The sequence below is a fragment of the Anas acuta genome, chromosome 3 (genome assembly GCF_963932015.1).
Source record: "Anas acuta chromosome 3, bAnaAcu1.1, whole genome shotgun sequence".
In the NCBI taxonomy this organism is placed as follows: Eukaryota; Metazoa; Chordata; class Aves; order Anseriformes; family Anatidae; genus Anas; species Anas acuta.
The window spans coordinates 55,681,972-55,705,137 of NC_088981.1; the positions used below are offsets into that span (position 1 = coordinate 55,681,972).

At 42.1% G+C, this 23,166-nt stretch overlaps 2 protein-coding genes and 1 long non-coding RNA gene across 5 annotated transcripts in view; 1 reads left to right on the forward strand and 2 right to left on the reverse strand.

Moving 5' to 3' along the window:
• LTV1 (LTV1 ribosome biogenesis factor) overlaps positions 1–23,166 on the reverse strand; it is a 350,847-nt gene that overhangs the window by 206,167 nt on the left and 121,514 nt on the right. The gene's annotated exons all lie outside the window — the stretch shown is intronic.
• On the forward strand, positions 603–22,608 carry LOC137854157 (uncharacterized). Of its 2 annotated transcripts, XR_011094987.1 has the most exons (5): positions 603–2,018; positions 6,997–7,120; positions 8,048–8,229; positions 18,738–18,941; positions 21,268–22,608. It is a non-coding gene; the product is annotated as an uncharacterized lncRNA (long non-coding RNA). The 2 variants fall into 2 exon arrangements; XR_011094988.1 differs by lacking the exons at positions 18,738–18,941; positions 21,268–22,608 and adding an exon at positions 8,584–9,028 and having other exon boundaries at positions 6,997–8,229.
• The window catches only part of AIG1 (androgen induced 1), a 121,881-nt gene continuing 112,804 nt past the window's right edge, over positions 14,090–23,166 (reverse strand). For both annotated transcript variants that reach the window (XR_011094986.1, XM_068677225.1), the window contains 2 exons: positions 17,940–18,103; positions 14,090–14,759 (listed from right to left, as the gene is read on the reverse strand). Coding sequence is in view for 1 of the 2 variants with exons in the window: in XM_068677225.1 (XP_068533326.1) it covers positions 14,722–14,759; positions 17,940–18,103 (202 nt within the window). In the remaining variant the exon portion in view is untranslated. The remainder of the gene's footprint in view (positions 14,760–17,939; positions 18,104–23,166) is intronic.

Sequence of the window (23,166 nt, forward strand, 5' to 3'; positions counted from 1 at the left end):
GACAGAGTGTCCAGAGGACGAGCGTTCTTCACCTTATCATCTGAATGTTAATTTTGACCCCAAACACAAATTTGGTGCCAGGTATAGCACCGTGTTTGTGGTGTGTTGCAAATGTCAGTTTGCAAGGGAATGTGTTGGCTTATGGCATAAAAGTAAAAAGCACAGAGCTCTAAGTTCAACTGCATTTGCCTTTGCTTGGAAAAGAAATAATTATTCTATTTGTTTTGCTTCCAAGATGTGAATAGCAAATGTCTTTCTCACCTCACTGAGAGGAAAAAATCACACCCAATATGGTTAAGGTGCACCCCTCTTTACTAAGCAGTGTGACAACCTTGCAATCTGAAAAACTTTTTTTTGGCTGATACTTTTTTTTTTTAATGTGATTTCGGCTTTAAAGATGCCTCATGCACAAATGTCTTGGGTTGTTTCCTACAAAATGGCAGAGCTCATAAATAAAAGGAATAGGCAGAGCAGCAGAAAAGTGAAGAAGTGAAACTTATTTCAAATGTGCTTTTAGAGGAGCTGATTTAGCTGCAGTCTGGAGGCAATACTTGGCATAGGAAAAAAGAAAAAAAAAGCTTTAAAATGAGTAGAGCTGGTCCTGTCACCAGGGCTTGGAGTGGACATCATTCCCATAGATAGGGTCTAGGCACCTGTGGGGAGCTCTTCTGGGAGTATGTGACCTCTGATACTGCCATGGCTGCTGCTTTCATTTATTTATTGCTGCAACTAAGATCACCTCGAGCTCAGATATACCTTCTAGACAGCCAGTGGCCAGTTGAGGGTTTTGATGTTTGTGTCCTGTGGCCAACTGCAAAGTCTGGGGAGGACAACAGGCTCATAGCACGCGTTTCTACAAGGCTTGACACCAGAATTGCTGTTTTTTGGCTCTTTGGGGGACCCTCTCTCCTTTTTTCAGCCACTGGGTGCCATGACATAAATTTCCTGAGGTCCTCATGGTGGTGTCCTCTGACTGCAGGCCTGTGGCAGGGAGCCCTTCAGCACAGCCAGCGCTTGGTAGTGTCAAGTTCCCCTCCTCCCCTCAGCTTCCATGGCAGCAACCTGTGTCCCTGTGCCCCGACTTGGCCGCGATCCCCCATGGTAACACGATCCACAAAGGGAACATGAGAAGGTGTTTTCTGGGCCAAGGATTTTCCCCTGGCAGGTTTCAGAAAGGCCCATGTCCTCCTCTCTGCTCTAGTGTTACTCCAACCCGCCTCTGCAGCCTCGACTGTCCTGGCATCACCTGGCAGTCCCTGCCCCGGGTACGTTTCATCCTGGCTGTGCTACTTCGATCAATCAGAGCAAATCAACTGCAGATCGGGGCAAGTTGCCACGTGGGCTGGCATGCCTGGCTCATGCCTCACCCCTGGCCACATGCTGGACTAACTTCTCCTCAGCCCACACTGCTTTCTCAGCAGCTCTCTTCTGACTGCAGTGGTGCTGGTGGCAGTGTAGGAAACACACACAGAAATCCTGAATTTGAGCACTTCATGTATAATTTTGTATGTCTATTGAAAGCTCACAACCTATATTGCTGGCCTCCCTATACATTCAGTAGCACCTACAAAGGCAAGTATTTTGCCCACACGCTTTGCAAAGGGCTGTTCTCCAGGCAGCGCTCACCGCATCTAGCTTTCCCCATTTTCCCCTCACTTGGGTTGTCCCCAGCATGGCTAGACACCGCTCAAGCCCACACGTCTGTCTCCTTTCACCCCTGCTGCTTGGGAGGGCCAGGCACGAAGCCCGGAGGGGAGGCAAGCAGCCTCGGCCTGACCCGCCACGTAATGGCTGCCGCCTCTCAGGGCGGCGCTGCATGGCGAGCGTCTCCACCCGGTGAGGTGGAGCAGTGCCCTGGCTGGCCCAGGGTGTGATGGTGGCGCTGGCCTTGGCTGGTCCCTGGCGAGGTGCAGCCCTGTTTTCCTCCCCCAAAATCTTGTCTTGAGCACAGGTCCACGGGGGGCCAGCGCCAGGGGATTTCACGTGCGATATAAGCTGCCCTAGCAGGCGTGCTGTGGGTGAGTTAAGGACATACTTTCAGCCTTAATTCTGAGTTTCCTAGGTTTTGTCAGTTTAAGCCAGATTCCTAATGTTATTTTAATGCCGTTGTTTTGTGTGTGAATAATATGCTTTCCATGCCAAACCACAAGCCCTGGAACCAGTATCTCATAAAAATGCCTAGAGTCCAAAGCTAATAGCTGTTATTCAGCTGATCGAGTGATGCCTAAAAAGTTACAGATTAATGCTGCTCCCAGTGGGAGGGTAAAATTAGGCTTGCTGTCTGCTGGGACTGGGTGCTGTTTCACACAGCATCTGACCAGGGGCTGGGGCATCCTTTGGGATTGCTTAGCCCCAGCCACAGGCCCTGTCTGGGGTCCCTGTGGGCGGAGGTGTGGTATGAGGGGTTTACATGAGTTTTTCCTTAAAAACACCCTCACCCTTCCAGGAACACCCCATCAAACGATGGTCACTGCAGCTCGCCCTCACCCAGCCCTGCCTTAGCAGGATGTGATTCAGGGGACACCAAAAAGGTGGGTGGACAGCAGCTCACTCCCCCAGCTGTCAGCATTAGCACAAGGTTGGACGTGATGAAGCTGGGTCCCGGATCACTGCCAGCCTAGCCCAGGGCAGGGACGTGTTCACATGGGTTGGTGTTGAGAGGGGATAGGAAACGGGGGCGAAACTGTCCCTGCACACTCGCCTTCACTTCAGGCTGGGAAATTGAGCCACAGGATGTCAGTGCAGCCTGTGTGAATGCCAAGCTTTCCGAAAGAAATGACTATCTTTTCTCAAGAGCACGGAGGAAGATCTCTTTCCCAGAACATCTTCTTATTTAGGAAACTCACATCACGATGGCAAAGCAAAGCGGAATGCTTATTTGGGAATAAGAAAATGAGATGTGGCCTGAAGTCAGTGCCTGCGTGTAGACACCGCAGCAGAAAGTTGGAGGGCAAACCAGAGGCAGTTGTGTGCTCACAAATACAGTGCTGAATGGGCTGGAGGCCCAGACAGCTGCTATTTGCTGCCTGCGTCCTCGGATACTCGATGTGGATTTGTAAGGTATTGATTATTTTCCTGTTACAACACAGAGGGATTAGCTAGATTAGCTTCTGCAGAGGTGAGAAAGAAATGTGTCATATAGACTGTTTGTTTTGCTCTAATTGGATTCACACCCTCTTTCTGAATAAATCTTGTTTTACTCCAGCTCTTGTGGTTTTTCATGGCGATGAATGCTGAGGAGCTCTTCTCAGAACAGGCAAGTGGTTCTCAGCTCTGCTGGGAAAAGCAAAGGGATAGTGCTGGGATCACCAGAGAGGCAAGTAGCTTGCAAACAGGGTAGCCAAGGAAGCTGCCATGGTCACATCCTAGCTAATGCTTCCCAATCACAGCTGTTGGCAGAGCTTATTTGTAAAGAGACATCTAAGCTTTTCAGCCCTTCTGGATGCAACTTTCACACCTGCTCTGGGCAACATGCCTAGAGCATGGCTGTGGTGCTTATTAGAAAGTGGTGTATCCTGGTCCCCATTGAGCAGGGTGCGCTGCTCTGTATACTAAAATTGCATCTAATTTTCAGCTGCAGTTCATCATCTTTCCTATCTGGTGCAGAAGACTGTAGAAAAATTAACTTCATCTGCTGTTTTCCCTCATCTCCTTGCTCAGAAATGTGGAAAGTACCTGCAGCAATGGTGGCTTCTCAAATTCATCCTTTAAACCTCAGGAAACAAAACAAGTTCATATGGAAAAGAAATAAATGCATAGTTTAAAAAAATCTAGGTCTGCATAGTGGTAAAGTGCTAAGTGTCCTTACTTGGTTAATCCTGCTAAACAAGTAAATGCTATTTACTCCTTCGTGCCCTGACCAGTGAAAGCTTTTGACATCTCTTTGCTGGTCTTTGCATTTGAAGCTAGGCTCTCTGCCTCGGAGTCAGATGGGTATCAAAAACCTCAGACCAGCTGGACAGTCTGAACAAGCATTCAGAGTTAAGCCTTAAATTTGAAATTCTTCCACTCATTCCATGTTCCTACAGAGAATGAATGAATGTTACATCAGGAAGTCAGACTTCTATGGAGAGCACCTGCTCCTGCAGTTCCCAAAGATGTCCTATGTTTGTGGATCCCTATGGGTCTACACAAACCTGTGAGTTGTCTGAGACACTTAGGTTGGTTGTACTGGAATTTGTGCACATGTTAAACTTGACAGAAAAATTTTCTTTCATTTCTGTTTTGGTCATGTTATATTTTCTGTTGGCTTTATTATTTAATATCTTGATCCTGAAGCATAAAATAAATCCATATTCTCTTATGGTACATTCATTTTTTGAGGTGGGTATTTGAGTGATTTGACGTATAGGCTGCCATAATTCTCATTAATACCATTTGTCTTGCTCATTTGCTCATTCAGAACTCATTTATTTTAGTACTTTTAGAGCCAATGGGAGGTGCTAAATAAACATTTCAAACTGTAAATAAAGTTACTGGCCAACTGTGAATGGGTAAAATTAAGTAATTTTTCCAACATCACACATGTAAGCAGAGGATCCAATTCTGCAGAACAGCTTTTGGATTCCTCCTCTTTCTCTTCCTAGCTTGTCCTGCTAGGAACATTTAATACACATCAGATAAGCCCTTTACAGCCTCCTTCCCTGCACTGTTCCCTAAAGCAATATATATCCTGACCAAAAAAAAAAAAAAAAAAGTCTCAATTTTTTTAAAAAAATTGTATGATCATATAATTCAAATAACTTTTTCTGATATGGGCAATACAGCCCATTTATTTCTTTATCTTCATTCCAGAGTACCTCAGCCATCTTAGCAGAAAATTTCCCCTCGATACTCAGCCTGAACTAAACATGTAGATTTTTCCTAGCAGGGAAAATTCCAGTCCACAAAGTGAAAGTTAAGTAAAAGGAAAATAACGGAGATCAGCCTGCTACTAGAAAATATGATACAACTTGGACAACGGGAATCACAGTAATACAGGAATCACTGTATCTGCTGAAGTTTGCCACCTCTGCAAAGATGATGCCAGTTGATTTGATTACACATGGAAGAAGTGCTATACAGATTTTTAGGGCAGAAAGTAGAAGAAAATACTGGTTTTAATGGAAACCAGTGGTGGAATTTGGAGAGTCAATGGTAAAGATATTACTTTCCTGTCACACTACCCACACAGCACAGTGGGAAAGGCTCAGTAGTACAGGGAAGGATGAGATGGGCCCTCAGGGTGGCACAGTTAAAACGTTAAAATGGGGAAGTAATAGGCTACCAATCCCTCCCTTACTGTTCTTCCAGGGGGCAGTGAAAAGATGCTAGTCCTCTCCAGATTGAAAGTAAAGATTTATGGATTACCTTATACAGAATTTAAAAAAATAACAAGATGACTTTTCGGAAATGTAGCATATAGCAGAAAGATGCATTTTTCTGTTGCTTTCATATCGACCTGGAAATTGAAGGACTCTGTATAAGCTGAGGAAAAACCCCAACAGTCCTCATCACTACAATTCGGTTAAATCTCTGTCTTCAGTGGCTTCCAAATCACAGAAACCCTGGGTGGAGGTGAGAGGGGGGAGCTGAGGAGCTTGGGGCTTTAAGATGCCAGGGCAGAAAATTATGCATCTCTCCAAGAGAAACTGAAAATATCACTTAATGTCTCCAAGCAGATAAGTTCATAAATGAGCCTGCCTGATTGTGGACTGGCTTAGTCGTCAACTTAGTATTCAGGAACGGGAACAATTGCCATAGCAACATTCCCATCTTCTGACATGTATCATGCAGATCATGTAGTCAAGGCAGCGCAGCATCCTCTCACACATGTGCTCTATGAACTTTTGTATTCCTGATAATATTAAAGAGAGAAATATGTCTCATGATTGACATTCTTGCCTGTGTTTCTTTATGATTCCTAAAAAAATATATGGAAATGCTTCCCTTCCCCCATCCTCCTCCTTTGAACTGTTTTCTCTCCATCCCACTGAAATGATGAGAACAGCTCATGCCCCAGATCTGCAGATATATGTTCCTGACAGTAGTCCTACGCTATGCAAATGTGTAAACTGCAAAATGTAGAGGCTTTTAAAAAATTAAGTATATCCAGCTGAATCTAAATTCCGAGTAAAAGTGCTGAAAGGAATTAGAAATTTTCCAGTACCTGCATAATTAATGTGCTATTAGACAAAGCCTTACATCTTTTTTCTTGTTCTGGTTCTTTTTTTTTTTCTTTTCTTTTCTATTTTTTGTTTTGTTTTGAGTTAGTCTGAAATCTCCAGTCACACATGCCAACCATACCTATGGTACTTGCCAATATGTATGTCACCCTACAGGAGCTGCGTTCACAAGCACAGCAGAGTATTTGCTGGAAACGGTGTTTCCAGCCAACGTCCACCTAACCCCTGGGATGGCTTGGGCTCTGTGGACTTCCTGCTGAAGGAAGAGTCCTTCTGCACATCGCACAGGGCTAAGATGGGGTCCGGCACAAACAGGATGCTGCATTTTGTGCAGTAAACCCACCTTTGTCACCTTAACGTCAGCAGACAGACTTTACAGGTGTTCCTGGTTTAATTGTATTGCAGGCCATCCAGTGGACCACTTTCGAAGCTTAGCTCCAGTTCAGTTTTGTGGCTCCCTCCAAACACCCCATAACACTAGAAATAGCTGGAATATAGTATGTAGGTCACGTTGGTGGTTGGACTTGGTGATCTTGAAAATCTTCTTTAACTTAGATGAGCTTATGTTTCTACAGTCATGCCACCACACCGACATGCCTATCCCAGCAGTGGTTCTGCCATTAAAAGTACCACAATACTCCTGCTTGAGGGTTGGCCTCAGCAGCTCCTTCCATTTTCAAAATTCTGCATAAATCCATGGCCTCAGTAGAGACAGACTGAAACCCAATTTGACTGAGTGCATCTCTCTGGAGAGACACACAGCTGTTGGCTACACTTAGGTGATTTTTTTTCTAACCAGGTTGCTTATCTTCATTTGTTGTCTCTCACACAGCTTCCCCAGAGCTGCCTCATGAGTGTTCGCTGCAAGATGTCCCTGTTGCGTGGGAGAAGGTGCCACTGTCTGTGCCGAGAGAGTTGCTTTGCTGGAGACAAGTCACCCTCAGATGGGTGCGAGGGTATGGCCAAGCCTGAGACCTTTGGGGAAAAATATTCTGAGTGTGCCCATCCTGTGGGATACAAGCCCTGTTGGTCTGCACATACGGGATTTCCCTTAACACAGGCTCGGGAGTTGCCCCGTGCACACCTGGTGCTCTTGAGCTATAAAGCTCACGTTTTGCTAGTATAATCTGTGTACAATGTAAATCTAATTTAAAATTTACATCTGTTTTTAATGACTTTTTTTTTCTTTCATTCCTGTCCTTCCCACCACTCCCCTCTGATATTTAGGGTCACTGTACAAAGCTTAGGTACCCTTCTACCCTGGGGAGGGTGAATGTCGTTATGCTGTGGTCAGTATTGCTCAATGGTTCACCTGGGATTACATCTTGAAGGAGTCTCTGCGGTTCTCAGGTTTGAGAACACTCTTCCTCTGTGTACTGCACAGATGATTGCTCGAGAAATTATCATTCAAGAAATTCCTTCTTTATAACTTGTCCCATGGTGACTCTTGGTCGTACTACAGACAGGTAGTTGATGTCCCCCATTATCATAATTTTTGCTGCCTAAGTATTTTGCACTTAATTGCCACCTTCTGCTCTGTGACTAATAATAATCCTATTCTGTAAAGCCACCCCTAGAGAAAATGGTTTGCAGCTTAGTACCAGTAGCAGATGAGGGGTGACCTTCCCTTCTTTTATCCCATTACATCTGTCAGGTGCAAACTTGGAAGCCAAATTGGGAAGCATTATTAAATAAGAACAAATTATTTTATTTTACATAGCAAATAAGCTAGGACAATTACATGTACAAGGCTAGCCAGGCACTGCTCTGCCTGCAAAATCAAATTAAACAACCAGAAATGCAGAAGCAAAAATTTCTTAAGCAATGCAAACTGCAGGGAGTTGCACAGTCTGTAAATGTTATCTCCCTGTAACTGCCCACAGCGGAGTGCAGAGTGCTGCAGCTGCAGGTTGTCCCTGCTGCCACGGGCAGCATGTCCTGCAGCTCAGCAGCCTTACACCGAGGGGAAAAGTGGAAGCACCAGGAGCTGCAGGGTTGGAGATTGGATGGAATTACTGTCCATGTCGAGAATGTTACCTTTCATAGCTCCTGATTTCCTTCCATGGTAAGCAAGTAGCTGTCATTTAACATCTGACTGTCATTACTTGTTTCTGCAGAAGATCATGTGTGTCTGTGCTGCCATGTGTGTATATATAGATGCATGCATGTGTGCTGAACTTTTACAAACACAATATACGTACTGTGGGGACCATTTGTGTATTAAAAAAGCAGAGATATTGAGTCCTAGTTCTGACTGTACTGTAGCAATCTACTTAGAAGCTTCTCCACTCTAATGGTAGATGTTTACTTTTTAATACTTAAGCTATATATGAAATGCCAAACTTGGGCAACATGATTAGCTACAATACAGATTATATGAAACAGATTCTGTTTTACTTCTCTCTCTCTCTTTACACAGCTCTAAGGAACAGCAAATAGCTCCTCCGGTGGGCCAAGAAGTCTGTAGCCTACCTTTCAAATTTCCGTATTGGCATTTACTGTGTTGAGGTTCAAATCCTTTTACAGCCGTGGTCTGAACAAGAAAAGGGCATTTAAGGGAGTAAGACTACATCTTGCTCTTCTGGGTTACATTAAAATCCATTGATTTCCATCTGTTATTTGAACAAAGCAGAGTGCATTTTAGATAAAAATAAAATTGCTTATATTGGAGAATATACATTAAATATATTTGCTGTTTATGGTCTGTAAATTGGACGGTTCTGTTTTTAGAGTTTTTTAATAATACAAGTAAGAGGAGGTCACTGTACTCAAAAGGCTCTAAGCACAAAAAGCTCTTTCACTTCACTACATCATTAGGAGCACTGCAGAAAGCATCCCACCTGCAAGTCTGCTTGCACCCTCATTCAGCAAAGCCTCTGCACTGAAAAGCACCTGTGTGTATGCTTTTGAATTCAGCGTGTGCTTAAGAATGTTTCTAAACAGATGTTGACAGCTAAATCTGTTTACTTTCCAGACTAATTTCATTCCCCTTTGCTCCTCTTGCTTCAAAAAAGAGAGATCATTGCCCCTGCAGAAATTAACCAAACCTGCAAATGCTTTTATTTCTTGGGACTTCTGAAATACTCAAAGCACAAACCCCAGGTTTAATACTGCAATCAGGCACATTGAAGAATCAGGCACATTTGCACTTTTACAACATATATGAACACCTTGGGCCAAATATAATGCCCCAAGTATATTATAAAACTCCCGGCTTTTACTGCAGCACCTGTGACCCTCATTTAAGTGGTTGGCTAAAGGGGCATGTGAAGCTTCGAACCACAGGAGCAGCGCAGAGCAGCTGGGATACCCTAGTGGATACGACCTGTTCTACTAGTATGCATCAGGATTTGGTTAGGAGCTTTCTTTTGTTGTTGCTGATGGAAAATATCTGTCACCATCGTTTGCCCCTGCTCACATTAAAAACAGGAGCATTAAAGACAGGATTGGTAGCATATCTCCTCCAAGGTGCATTCAGAAGCGACCACACTTACACGTCTCTCACTGCTTGCTCCTTTATTCCCAGGGCAGGAACACCAAACCTACCTCAGTGATGTTAGCCTCAGGTTGACGGTCTTTTCAGAACTATATTTTATCTCAAGTTTTAGATTATAAATCCTTCTTTCAGTGCTCAGTCTGATGGTATCAGAGTCCTCAAAGGCTACCCAAGCTTGTATCAGAGCCCTGCAGACTGCTCAACCTTTATAGAAAGTAAAAGGTGAAGAAGAAATTGTTGTCAGGGTTTGAAATAGCCTTTGAATAGCAAATTCAAAATGAACAATTAAATAAGAACATATGCCTTATCATTACAAGCTGCCATTTTGTATATCATTTGTGTATCATATCATTACTAGCAATACAAAGAGCCTTTGGGGAGCCTGTGGAAGGGTTAGCCATTTTTCAGTCTACACACCGTGTCCAAGTAGACTTGACGTGCACTGGTAGCAATTTAGCAAATACTACTGGTGGGCAGAGAAGCAAAGAAACAACTTAATATTGGGGAAAATGTTTGTCAGATCCCTTTAAAATAAGGCAACGGTTGCTATAGAGAGAAAGCAAAATATGGCTTTATCACACACAAGCCAAATTACAGACTAAAATAATTTCATTCTGAAGCTGCAGCAAAAGTTAGCAAATTATGGCAATCTCTTTGTAACAGAGTGGTATGAGAGCTGTGCAAATACATTTCAGGGTATCTAAATGCACAGAGAAAGTGAGAACGAGCGTTGTAAAGCCAAACAGGGCATACAGTGAAACTCAAATTCATGGCAACTCTGTGGCTAGTCATTCTAACCAGCTTTAAATAAATCTCTCTTTTTTATGTTTTATACTAAGTCAAGAGAGTATTATTAAGATTGCAAAGTCAGGCATTCAAGAGTGAGGTAATGTCAAAATTAAGGCCGTCTGTTCAACCTTAATTTGGCCCCTTGCGAGTATGAATTATGATACTGCCTTTAATTAGATGATCACACAATATTTTTTCCTCTGCCTCATTCATAACACATGATGGATGGTGCTCACTGAATGATGAAACCATATTTTGTTTTTTCCTTGTGGTTCAAGGTGTGGCAGCCTTCCTTATTTACTGCATGCTATATTCTTCTCTGACAACAAAACTAATGATTCCTTCACAGAATTTTCTGTGTGGTTTATCATTATAGCTATGACATACTTTACAAATATTAATAATTTAATTTTACTGTGGTTCTCAAGGGAAAGGCTAGGAGTCTTTCCATTTAGCTTATTCATCCACAACCTATTGCTCAAGTTTTCCTCAAAGCTTTGTCTCCTTCATATTTGCTCTAGGCAGCTTTATTTGCATCAGCTTTGGGGAGGTATTGACGATACATGGGAACCAAGATCAAGGTCCCCATTCTGGTGTGCGTCTTGGAAAGCAACCTCTGCATATGCATAAGCACTTTGGAGAATTACCTGTGCACTACAGGGAAGTGCAGGCAGGTTTTTTCCTACAACCTGGACAATGACAAGTAGAGTTTTGTCATAAAGTATAAAGTGTTACTAACATTATTGCTATCCTTCTTCCACAGAACCAGTTCCACAGCACAAGTAGAGAAAAGTTTCTAGACATAGAAAAAAAAAAGTCTTTTTCATAGACTTTCACTTGGAAATAGATGACTTGTTCTGACAAAAGTTTTCCACCAAAAAAATAGTTCCCCCAAGAGAAATACCTTTCAGGGACAATTTCAGCCAAGATGGTTGAAATTTGGCAAGTTTACAAGTGACTTTTACTTTAGTCATCATTCATCCATCATCTTTCTTAAGCATGATGGATTGTGTAATTCTAAAGGGAATGAACACAGTCTAGAAGAGCACTCTCTGGGTACACAGGCCCCTAAGTTATTTATATCGTTGTTCATACATCATAGGTTGGATTTAATGCTCTAAAATTTTTTTGACTTTAAATACTATGATTCAAAGCTCATAGGAGGTGGAGAACTTTCTGAGACCTGAGAAGACAAATTGAGTTCAGACCTTCTCCAAATGCTATAAATTTTCTCAAACCAAATGAAACCTATCACATTCTGTGTCACATATATTGCCTTTGGCTAATATTGCCAACCTCAGGGGCTTAAGCCCATAACTGGTGTCTAAGCTTGGCAATCTATTTTTCTGAGGTGCTGAATATTCACAAATTCACAGACAAAAGGGAAGATAATTTTAATTTTCCCTATGTGGCACCTCTGAACAGCTTGGATACCTATCTGTGGATTCAGTTATGTCAATTTAGTCTCAGATGTCTCTGTTCTCTTTGTTATTACATTTCCAATATTACGTAAAATGACGTGGTAATAGAAGAAAAACTTACCCTGAATGGGTGCAAAGCATTGAAAAAGAGGAATCTTGACGTCAGCTGCCAGTCTCAGCCACTCAGTGGTGCATTAGAATCAGCAGAGGAGACATTCAGAGTGTGCTCTAGCAGAGTGTGTGTAGCTCTGTGGCATTTTGGAATTTCTTATTCGTATCTAACCCCTTTCCATCAGAATCCTCCTAAAATCAGTGACGGAAACAATCCATGTGAAATAAAAAAAAATCACAAAAACTTGTTAGTTTTAACAGCAGAACATGGCTTACGCAAGTTCTCCAAATGACCAGTGTAAAGGGTTTGTGCTTTGAGCTTCCCACCCTAAGCCACAGTTGATAATTTCTTCACAATGCAGTGTGTGTTACCATTACTGCTGTGGTCAGAAAGTACGGCTATATTCTTTAGCATGTTTATTGTCCATCAGTACCTTCACATGCTACCAAAGCTTTCAGAAGCAGTGACTTTAAACAACTCATACCTCACCGAAACAGGACTGAATCCATGTTTTCTTCTCTTCCCGAGTTGTTATAAAGCCTGTTGCAAATAACAGACATCCAACCACCTCCAATAATAACCATCTATTACAATCAAGCCCAGTTATCTGTGGATAGAGTAACCATGTTGCAGAATTACTGTGCATGTGTGCCAACTCTGCTCAGGTCCAGCAGAGCTTAATAACCTTATTGCAAGGCCACATGGCTATAGCTAATTTGCTTCCAAAGCCAGTTTGAGTGCACAGGCAGGGTACTCATTTTTATCTGGCATTGAGCCATGGAACCCAAACCAGCTCCAAGCAGAGCATTGTAGCCAGAAGCCCCCTTACTGGGCTGTGGGAGCACCACGTCCTCTGACAGTGGTGACCTGACCATGCAATGGCAAAGAGCAGGCAAATGCAGGATGCATTAGCTCCTCCTTAGACTTGCCTGACTGCAGTGACGTGACAGTGCCTTCCTGTAGAACATTCATTAGGGACTGCATTTGTCATAATAACTTGGCTGGGAAGGTCCGACTATAGGAGCATTCACTCAGATTTTCTGTTTGATGCAGTTTATAGAACCCATATTTTAAATTTCAAGATTCAACACCCACCTCATGTCCTTTAATGTAATTTCATCTGGAGCAGCTAGACATCAGTACTCATGAAACTGAAGTACCTTGGGCTGGAAGTGCTGCTGATTGTGTATCCTGCCCTCTCCTTCTCTGGGACCTTCTCCTGTGAACTCCATCTCCTTTATCAGCCCACATATTCCCATGTACTTTCTAGTAACCTGACCAGCTTTGAAATCTGCAGCTCTGACCACCACATTAAAATTATTGAGAGGCCAGACAGTTACAAAGGCAATACAATTACAGAAGCCTTATTTTTGAATGAAACAATCAGAAATCACAATGTTGAACTACCGCACAATTTCTGTGATTATCTGTACATAAACAGTAATGGATTTAAAAAAAGTACTGGGGAGCAGTGTCATCATTTGCATGAGATCAGTTTCCCCAGAACTGTTCCAGAGCAGAAACATATCTGAGTTACATTAAAACTGTAGGAATCCATGTAATAAAAATCACACATTGACATATACCTCTAAAGTGCTCTATATGTGATAAAATAAATACACCTAAATATACTAATGAATATGTGTCATGTGAACATTAGTACATTTGGATCTTCAAGTTACTTTTGTATAAAGTAATTTCTTGCTGAAAATCAGCAATTAATTCTACACATTTTTTTCTGCCTACTACAGTTCCCTTTTGATTGTCTGATAATTAAACAGAATTCTGTCAAGTTTCGACCACTGCTAGTGCTTTGCAATGGAATTCCAGGCACAAACAGGCATATTTCTGATACAACAGGCATTTGCTTATGTGCCTTCCTGAAGCAAGGCTTAAATGTTCTCTCTCGTACTATGCTAATGGCTCAGCCCATATATTGAGAACTCCCAACCTGAAAATGCAGAATCAGGTCTTGTATTGGGAAAATAAGAAGAAAAATCCTCACGTAGAAATAATATCATCTACTGCTGACACTGGAAAACCTGAAAATAAATCATTCAGATGCCATCAATCCATCTAGAATTTCAAGAATCAGCATGAAGAAACATGGGGTAACTTGATCTTTATTTAGGCATATTTAAGAAAAGTTGCATCATATTCAGATAGTCTAGCACTGCAAATAAATTTTTACTGGATTGATAAAATTATTAACATCACTGATTTAAGGCAACTGTTACATGTTACATTAATATTTCAGTCAGATTGAATTCTTCTTCGGCTACATTCATGCAATTAACTGTAATATATTTTTACACTGTACTTTGAATATATAGGATTGTTTTGTTTCCCCATATTAGACCTATCTGGTTAAGCTTTTCTCAAACAATACAAAGAATGGACTTGTTCTTCTGGGTGGAAGTGGACAGATTTAATGACTTCATGATTTAATGACTTATTTGATGCAAGAAATGGATGTTGAGAATGCTGTGGAGATAAATTTACATCTTATTTGTGTGTATCACATGCAAGCATGGATAAATAGGAATGGAGGTTAAAACACAATTATTATTCTTAGCTAAAATCATTTGCCTTCATTAAAAAACCCCAAATATCCTTGCACTGAGCAGAGGGCCCACTAAACTGCCTGGTTTCCAGAAGACTCCTCTCCGTGCCAACCTCTGTTGGGGATGAGGAATCTTCCATGGAGCCACGAACGAGCCTCCATGTTGCATCTATTATTCAGTCCATTTTTGTCTTCTCTTTTTCTTCTTCAATACCTGAAAACATATGGAGAACAGCTTTCAAAAATCTCAGAATGAACAAAAATGAAGAGTTTATTTAGAGAAGTTTCTTCTCGCACATTAATCTTTCTCTTCCCTTTATTGCTGTTGTTTCTCCCCTCCTTGCTCGCATGCCCTTGCCTGTGTCACCTCACCTGCTGCGAATGAAAAGAGCATCTGCACACCTGATGGCAGTGGTTGTCCAGTAATGAACCGCGCAGCCCTCCCTCCCTCCGGACCATTTTCAGATCAGCCGAGCCCCCTGCCGCACGCTCAGCCTTTGACTGCTGCAGGGGACTGGGAACACTCAGTTCCCTCGGCTCCTCTGCTTACCTAAGAGCAAATTGGAGTAGATGTTATTAGAGCTGAAGCTAAGCAGCCAGATTTATCTGAATGCAAGTTTTTAAAATTCTGCTTCAGAATTTAGTAACTTTAGCTCCCTCCCCCCCGTTTCAACGCTGGGTTTTTAACAACCTTCATACACATCTCCCTTTTTCGAGAGCACAAGAATGAAGAACCAGTTACTGCTGATAGGGTGCCTCTCGCCTTGCAGTGGCCATGTTTCAGCAATACCAGGAGGGCTGAGCTGACTGTAGGGCTCCTTAAAGAACTGATCCTGGCTGCAGGACTTTTCTCTTGTCTATGCTGAGCAAAGTCTGGGCCAGGCAGCAGATTGTGTTTTTTCTGGCAATGAAAACATTCAGCTATTTCATATGCCTGTTCCTGGACAATGAATTACTATTGGTATCTGACAAAAGTATTGTTCTTCTGACTAAGCCCTCTCTGCCAAACATCTCAAATAAAAATATTTCTTTTGGAGATTTTTAGGCCTGCTGCATGTTGGAAAAGACAGACCTCTGAGGACTGAAGGCAAAAAAGAAGTAATTTTTGAGAACGTTGAGAGGAAAATCCAGTCACAAGTAAGATCACCTGCTAATGCAATCTATGCGTAGATGGCAGTTACACCAAAAATCACTTTCAAAACACAGCTAATCAATTCCAGGATGGGAAACACTAAGAGCCATGTGCAGTTAGAAAGCACAACTGCAGAGTGGCCTTTGTTGAAAGAAGCAACAGGGAAAGAGACGGGTCTGCACGCTGCCAGCAGCACAAGTACAATGGCCCTGGGTGTCGCTGGCAAACCGATGAAGAGCCATAGTCACAGGTTTAACAACCAAAACAAGAGGCTGGGTCCAAAAGATTACAGTGGGTTTACAAGGCTGCTCCAGAGCCAATCTCGAGCCTTCTGCCTTTTGCTGTAAGGAACTTTTCCAATCGTTTTAAATGAGCTGTTTTATTTGCCTTTTAAAAAGAGCCTCTTTCCTTTCTTCTGAATTGCTCTACTGCAGATGCATCAAATACTTTGGCAGGAATGCAGATACCCTCAAAACTGTGGACAGACACTGGCTTGTAGAAAGGGCAAATTTTTCCTTGCCTACCATGTTTGTGGTTTAACTTGGAAAAACTAACTGCAAATCATTTTGTCAGTAGTGAGGTTTTATTTAATGCATCTCCAGAGGAAAAGGAAAAAAAAACTCCGAACTCCAACAACCCCCTCTCACCCCAGAACTCTCATGGCAGGCTGCTTTAGTTTGAAACCTTACTAATCAAAAGCCCCTTTCAAAAGTACAGTTTTCAAATGATATTTTCTCAAATCTTGCATGGAGACAGATTGGCATTATTTTAAATTTCCGCTGTCATACACCTCAGGTTCGGTTTATGCAAAGTGTCTCAAGCATAGCAACACAGCAGGTGACTCATGGCATTATCTGCTTTGCAAGTGCTTGAGCCACAAGGGAGTGTGGATCAGTATTCTTTAACCAAATCAAGGAAATAACAGAGAGGATAACAAGGCCGTGGTGAACCTGCTGGACGAATGACCCAATTAACCTGAGCTGTTCTGGGGTGGAGGGCCACAAGACGCAGAGATTTTGTTAGGCGTACGGTGGAATAGCGAGGGAGATTTTCTTCCTTTTACTTATTCATGGACTTGGTGAGAATATGTGACTCTTCACCACATTACTATGCTTCATACAGGACTTCACAAAGCTCAAGTGGAAGTATTCCGTGTGGCTGGCTTTTTTAGATACTTCTTTCCTGAATTAACACAATTACAATAGATGTGACTGTGACATCCAAGTGAGGCCTCAAAACCACACTTGAACACTGCGACCGATGATTGCTGGTTCTAGGGTACAACCAAGGAAAGCACTTGGCACCTGCTTGCTAACGTGAGCAAATGTTAAGTAAAACTGATTTGAGCTCCTGGAATCAGGCTCTACATAGCACTAAAGGCCTTGTTAAAAGAGAGTGTTGTGTGCAGTAAGCAACCATGTGAATTTACGTTGTATTAACAAGTGCACACTATGCTTCCCAAACGGGGATGCAGGCTGTTCATATGGTCACAATCCATTATGGGCCCAATTAATGTAATGACAGAATTCCCATTGAGCAAGTATTTCACTCCATTTGTGACTTGCTCCTGAGGAGATTATGAATGTTGTTTGCTTATTTCACGCATTTTGACAAGTGAAAACCATCTTTCGTAGACTAAAGACATCTACTTTTAATCTTGTGTTCGTCTTATTTTCCCTTTTCCTTTACTCAGCATTGGCTGGCCTAGGCATGGTAGATGAATGTAGAGTATACAGAGTTATGTTTACCCTCCAATAATGTGATCTTTCATTCCTATTATTTGATCAATGTGAAAATATTAATTTTCCTTGAGTAAATTTATAAGCAGAAAACACCTTATCTGAGAATACTTATACATACCTTATATCTGAGAATACAGTTTTTTATTTCTAACTCTAAGTTTAACATTAACAGCATTCCTACAAAATGATACTTTATTCTAGCTGCATTTAATGGGTTCATCAGCTAATAAGTGGGTTGTGAACCAAGTGGGTTGTAAACCTTTCAGGTAATTGCCAACAGCTCTTAAATTAGTATTAGAAGTTATAAAAAAATACATAGCTCATTCATAGCTCTTCATGCTTTCCAGCAGCCACTCCATTCATTTGACTACTTTTAAGAGCAAGTAAGCAAGAAGTTTCAATGGAACTTCTGTCATTTTCCTTTGTTTTAGCCTACTAAATATCTTTTTGACTTTCAGGGGAGCATCTTCAAGTCCTGACAGAGCATTTCATAAGCTAATATTCCTAAAACAATACTCACATTTTTGGGTATCCCAGATGTAGTTGTTCAGAATCTCTCCCATCAAGTAGAAAATGTTAATTATTACAGTAACAGCTGCGAAAAAGATTATTTTGACACCTGGGCTGAGGTGCTCAAGAAGCGGGTACACCCACACTCCTGTAACATGGTGAATCCAGCACACCCTGAAAAAGAACAAAAACACCAAGTACTGACTCTTACAGCCCTGTTTTTTAGAAATAGTTTGGCTTAGCTACTGTAACCTAAAAAAAAAATCATTTGAAAAGACAGGGAGTCGCAACTAAATTCAGCTTCTTGGAGTGCCCGGATGATATACTTTGAGAACAGACATGAAAAATGATGAAACAAAGACCGATTTCCTGCATTGTTACAGTTTTGTTTTAAATTTAATATGAGCACTTGACCAGTTTTCAGGTTTTGATGAAGGCAGGCATTTCCTTGCTGCCTTTATAATTACAAGGAATATACCCTCCTGTTTTATAGAGTAGCATGGAAAGCGCAGCACTCCCTCAGTTCCAAGCAAGTTCTTTTTCCAAGGGGCATTCCGTGTTCTTGAGGCTCTCCTACACAGCCTGACTCTTGGCTTTCTGGAGCATCTTTGTTTTATTTTGTATACATTTGTGTGTGTCTGCTGCTTTTCCTCTTCACACCTGGCAAGTGGCTCGGTTTCTGGGTTTGCCAGAAACACATGGGTGAGCTTCTCTTTAAAACAACAACCTTTCAGCACCTGTGTTTTAGGCTGCTCCTCTTTTCCTTTCAGCTACCTGTTATCATTTGGATCTAATGATTTTTCTCTAGGTGGAACAAACATTAAAAAAAAAAGAAGAAACCCTGTCATCAGTGAAGTTCTGCCGACTATACTCAATAAAGGAAAAGGAACGATGGTGACTCACTGGTGTCACAAAGATTTTTAGCATTCAGCCACAGCGGAGATCATCAGTACACTAACCCAAGAGACAGTGTGTCAGCTCTACTGCAATGCAGCCCAAAGAACCCCTCCAGGTACGTGGCTTCTCTGTGTGTGCCTACAATGGGCACCTGCACTCTCTGAAAGGAGAGCTGTTGCACTGAGATCTGAAACGGTGAAGTCAGAAGGGAGCAGATGGAGTCCATACATTCCAGTAGCTGGAACCTAAGAAAGGGAAATGCTGCCAAAACTCTTAGCAAACATCACAGAGGCTAACTGGGAAAAGGCTCAGCAGAGACTAGACTGGGGCCTGTGAGCTGCTGGGCTCTCTGTAAGAATGTAGATCCTTTCCTCTCTGATCCTGCAATTTGAGAGAGAAGCATACAGCGAAGCACAGCTAGAGAGAAGACTAAGCAGTCACAGACACAATTACTGATGGGGATTTCCATGTCCATATTATTTGCTTCACTTGCTGATACTTCTGTTTGTTTAAGGAAGACTTTTGATCACTACGTCAACAGTCACAGGCTCCTGAAGAGCAGAAACACAAAAGTCTACTCAAAAACACTGTAATAAATGCCTGTCACACAGGGAGTACAGCATCCTTGTTTAATGATTCTCCCTCACCCTGGAAATGTTCATGGTTGTCATAGCTTCCCTCCTCCTTAGAAAAGCTTTTATTACAGCCAAGCCTTCAGCAGTTGCACACTTCATGTAGGAATTTACATGTGTTGGTAAATTAATCTGCATGATCTAAATGCAGACTAAAAACACTTTCTCCAAAGGAGTTCACATATGGAAAATGATCTCTATACTTTACAGTTACTTTCCAAACTTTGTTCTGTACCAGAATTGAGCTGACAAGATAAAGGTAACTGTGAAAAAATAAAGGGTTACTGTGTAATCCATGGTAACAGGGGATACCTTGTTGCACTTGGTCAAGGAAAAGGATGGGATTGTTGGTAGAAGGGTATGGGGTGTCTTTTACTCTCAGGTTGGCTTAGGAGGAAGCGTCTATTATTGCCCAGCATTTTTTGGTTCATTTACTTTTGTTTTATGATCATTTTGTGAAAAACAAGCTCTGATGAAAAAAAAAAAGAAAAAAGCCAGTGTCCCTTTTTCACTTTTCTCTGGCATGATGAAACTGTCCATCAGTACAAGGACCTTTACAGAAGGACTTTTCGAGGGATGTTCTAAACGGCACCTATGTACCCAAGTTCATGAACCAAGCAGAAGTGACATTTACTAGAACGCATTTATGCTGGAAAGAAGAAATATTTTCTCAATCTGACCAATGAGTCACCGATGAGCTCACAAATGTCAGCTGTGTCTGGTTAGTTCAGAATCTTCGAGTACATTTTATGAACTCTGTCCTTCGCTGCCCAGAACAGTAGCCCGTTATTTGTCTGGTGACACCGCTCGTGTGTTCAACCTACCTGCTGTACATCTGTCCCCGGGGCTGTGACAACGCAGGAGCTGGTGCTCTGAGGACAGGAGGTACCGAGTGCCACTGAGGAGATGACTGCCACCGACTCACCTGATCAGCCACCCGGATCTGCCCTGCTCACTGCGTTTTGATGGAGTGGCGTTAGCCTCCTCTCCACCGAGCACTGACACGCCGGTTGCTCCTGCGTTGCCTGCACCACAAATGGCAGCAGCAAGAGGATGATTGCTACCATGGAAACCTCACCTGATGGCCTTTCTTAGCGGGCTCGCTCCTGCTTGAATGCAAGCTAACTCAACGCTGCACAATAAAGAGCTGATCAACCAGAGGCATAAAGCCTCCATACAAGATTGCTGATTACTAATGTTAATGAATGCCTTTAACATTGCAATTCCAGTAGTCATTATTCCTGGCCAACCTCATTATTAGATGAGCACAGGGGAGCATGCATTAAGATTTACTTAGGAGTGCAAACCTAGATCCAATTTAAGACCCTGTTATTGAACAGGTATGAAAAAGTGGGTTGTTTAGATAAAAATATATTGATGAGAAAAAGTTTAAGCTAAAACTGGGCTGATTACTTCTGAGAAGATAAAATTAACTTAGAACCTCCCTGTGTTTTGGTTCTGCGGCAGCCCATGTAGATGCAACCATGTGTTTTCAAAGACGAATATGCTACAGGTGATAGAGCTCATTTTTTTCCACTTGTTAGAACTGGTAAGGCAAAAAGGAATGGAGCTATTCCCACATTGTATTCAAATTAAAATGTATGTTAAAAAAAGCGGTGATTTGGGGAAATTTTCAACCAGATGGTGTAGAAAACAGAGAAAGCTATTTGAAAACACACACTATTCTTCTTTTTAAAATATCTGTCAAAAAGCATTGACTTTGTAGCTGTTTTTCACTTTTGGTATACAGTGGATGTTGTATATCTCACCTATCAAAGTAATGAGTCTTCCTGTTTGCTGTTTTTCCAGCAGTAAGTCTGTCTGAGAAGATGAAAATCATGCAGAGAGGATACACATACATTTCTTTGGCTACAGATTCTTTGTTGATGAAGAAAAGCAACTACTTCAAACAATTGTGGGAACCTTGTGTGAAATGTAGTCCTGGTACGAGCAAGCTCAGTAGGTGGATATCACGGTAGATGACCATGGCAACTGAAAGGTTTTGCAGTGGGAGCCAAGCTGCAGAAAGCAGTTGCTCCTTCATGATGGGGACATGGCTACATGAGATTGAAAACTAAGTGTTTTAACCTCTGGAATGGTCCACCCTATCTTGCAGTGGCATATCACTGAGCTCATGATATTAAAAAAAAAAAGCATACAAGTTTGGAAGGATGTCATGTTTCCATTTAACTCACTCCTCTTCTCTGGGCAGTATCATGCGACTCTAGGAAGCTTCTGAAGTCAGGAGACTGTACGAGCAGTAAGAATGTGCAAAATTATGCTTAAGTTCAAGGAGTACATGGTGTATAAACTATCAAGTCTGCAGGAACCAAGCATCCAGTTTTTGATGTGGATTATGGAAGAAAGCTTTCCTTACAGGCTGGTCATTCCAAAATGGCCTGCTGAATCTTCCTCTGAAGCATCCGATATTAGGAACAGTCACAGTCTTGATAAGTGACCACTCAGTAATTCCCTCCTGGTCACTTCTTGCAGCAGTGCAGAAGCAGATGCTCTCCCACACCTTCTGTGCTGTTCTGGTTTCCAGTGACTGGCACAAAGGGATGGCTGAGTCTCTGCCCCCAAACAGATCCCAAGCTAGTTCCCGTCGTGGCTACAATTTATCAAATGACAGAACGTGGGCACTTTCTACACTTTTATTTCATGATCTTTCCTAGCGTCACTCTCCTTCTCCACAGAAAGGGAGAACTTTACCCAGAACTATTAAATTGTGGAATGTCTCCCAGAGGAGGTGACGGGCTTACAGCAGCTGAGTCATTCAAAACTCAAACGAACAAATCATTTGTGGTTACAGACGAGGGACCAACCCTGTGCTTTCAGAGGCAGGAGCACAATGACCCACACTAAATCTGTTCTACTTTTGGTTTCTAATACTGACTGAAGTGATGTGAGGGACATTTTCATCAATCTTTATGATTTTTTCTTCCAAAAACATCGTGCAGCTTATTCTGCATCTCATCAGAAGTGTTAGGTTCTCATCCATCCTAAGGTGTTGGGATCGTTGTAATGCCAGCCAAGCAGGTGTAGGCCACCTACAGTAGGAATGTGTAATGTTTAAATATTTTACATACTAAAAAATAAATTCAATAAACTGCCATCAAGAAATAAAAGCACTAATTTCCTATTTTCCAATTTCTTATGCTGGATTCTTCTCCACTGATCTGACTGCTGCTGAACAATACGAGAGTCATAGCACTGTCCTCCTGGTATGGAATGGCTGATGTAGTCAGAGGACAAATCCCAGAAAACTGCAGCTGCAAAAAATGTCACACAGTAATGTCATGCAGAACATAGTCAGCATGACACAGTGCTGTCATCCTTTGGGATGAACAAAGCTTAGCAGAAATTTTTGTTTACGTACAGGTAGCTAGAATGACAGAAACTCTGCAGGATTTGGAAGTCATCTATTTTGATAAATATTTAATTTTAAATATAGAAATGGTTGCTATGCTTTCTTGAGCTACATTTTAAGGAGCTACACAAGCAAGTGAGAATGTATTATCTATGCATGTCATCTGTGATTGTACTGTTGCTTTGACTGAAACACTTGAGGATGTGGAGGTGGAGGGGAGCCAGAAAGTAACAGTCCATAATGGCCACGTCAGACTTAATGGGCTGAGGATCCGTGCAGACTTCTCTTGCTGAAAGCACTTCTGCTCTTCCACCCTTCTTCTGGGTCAAGCACAGGGG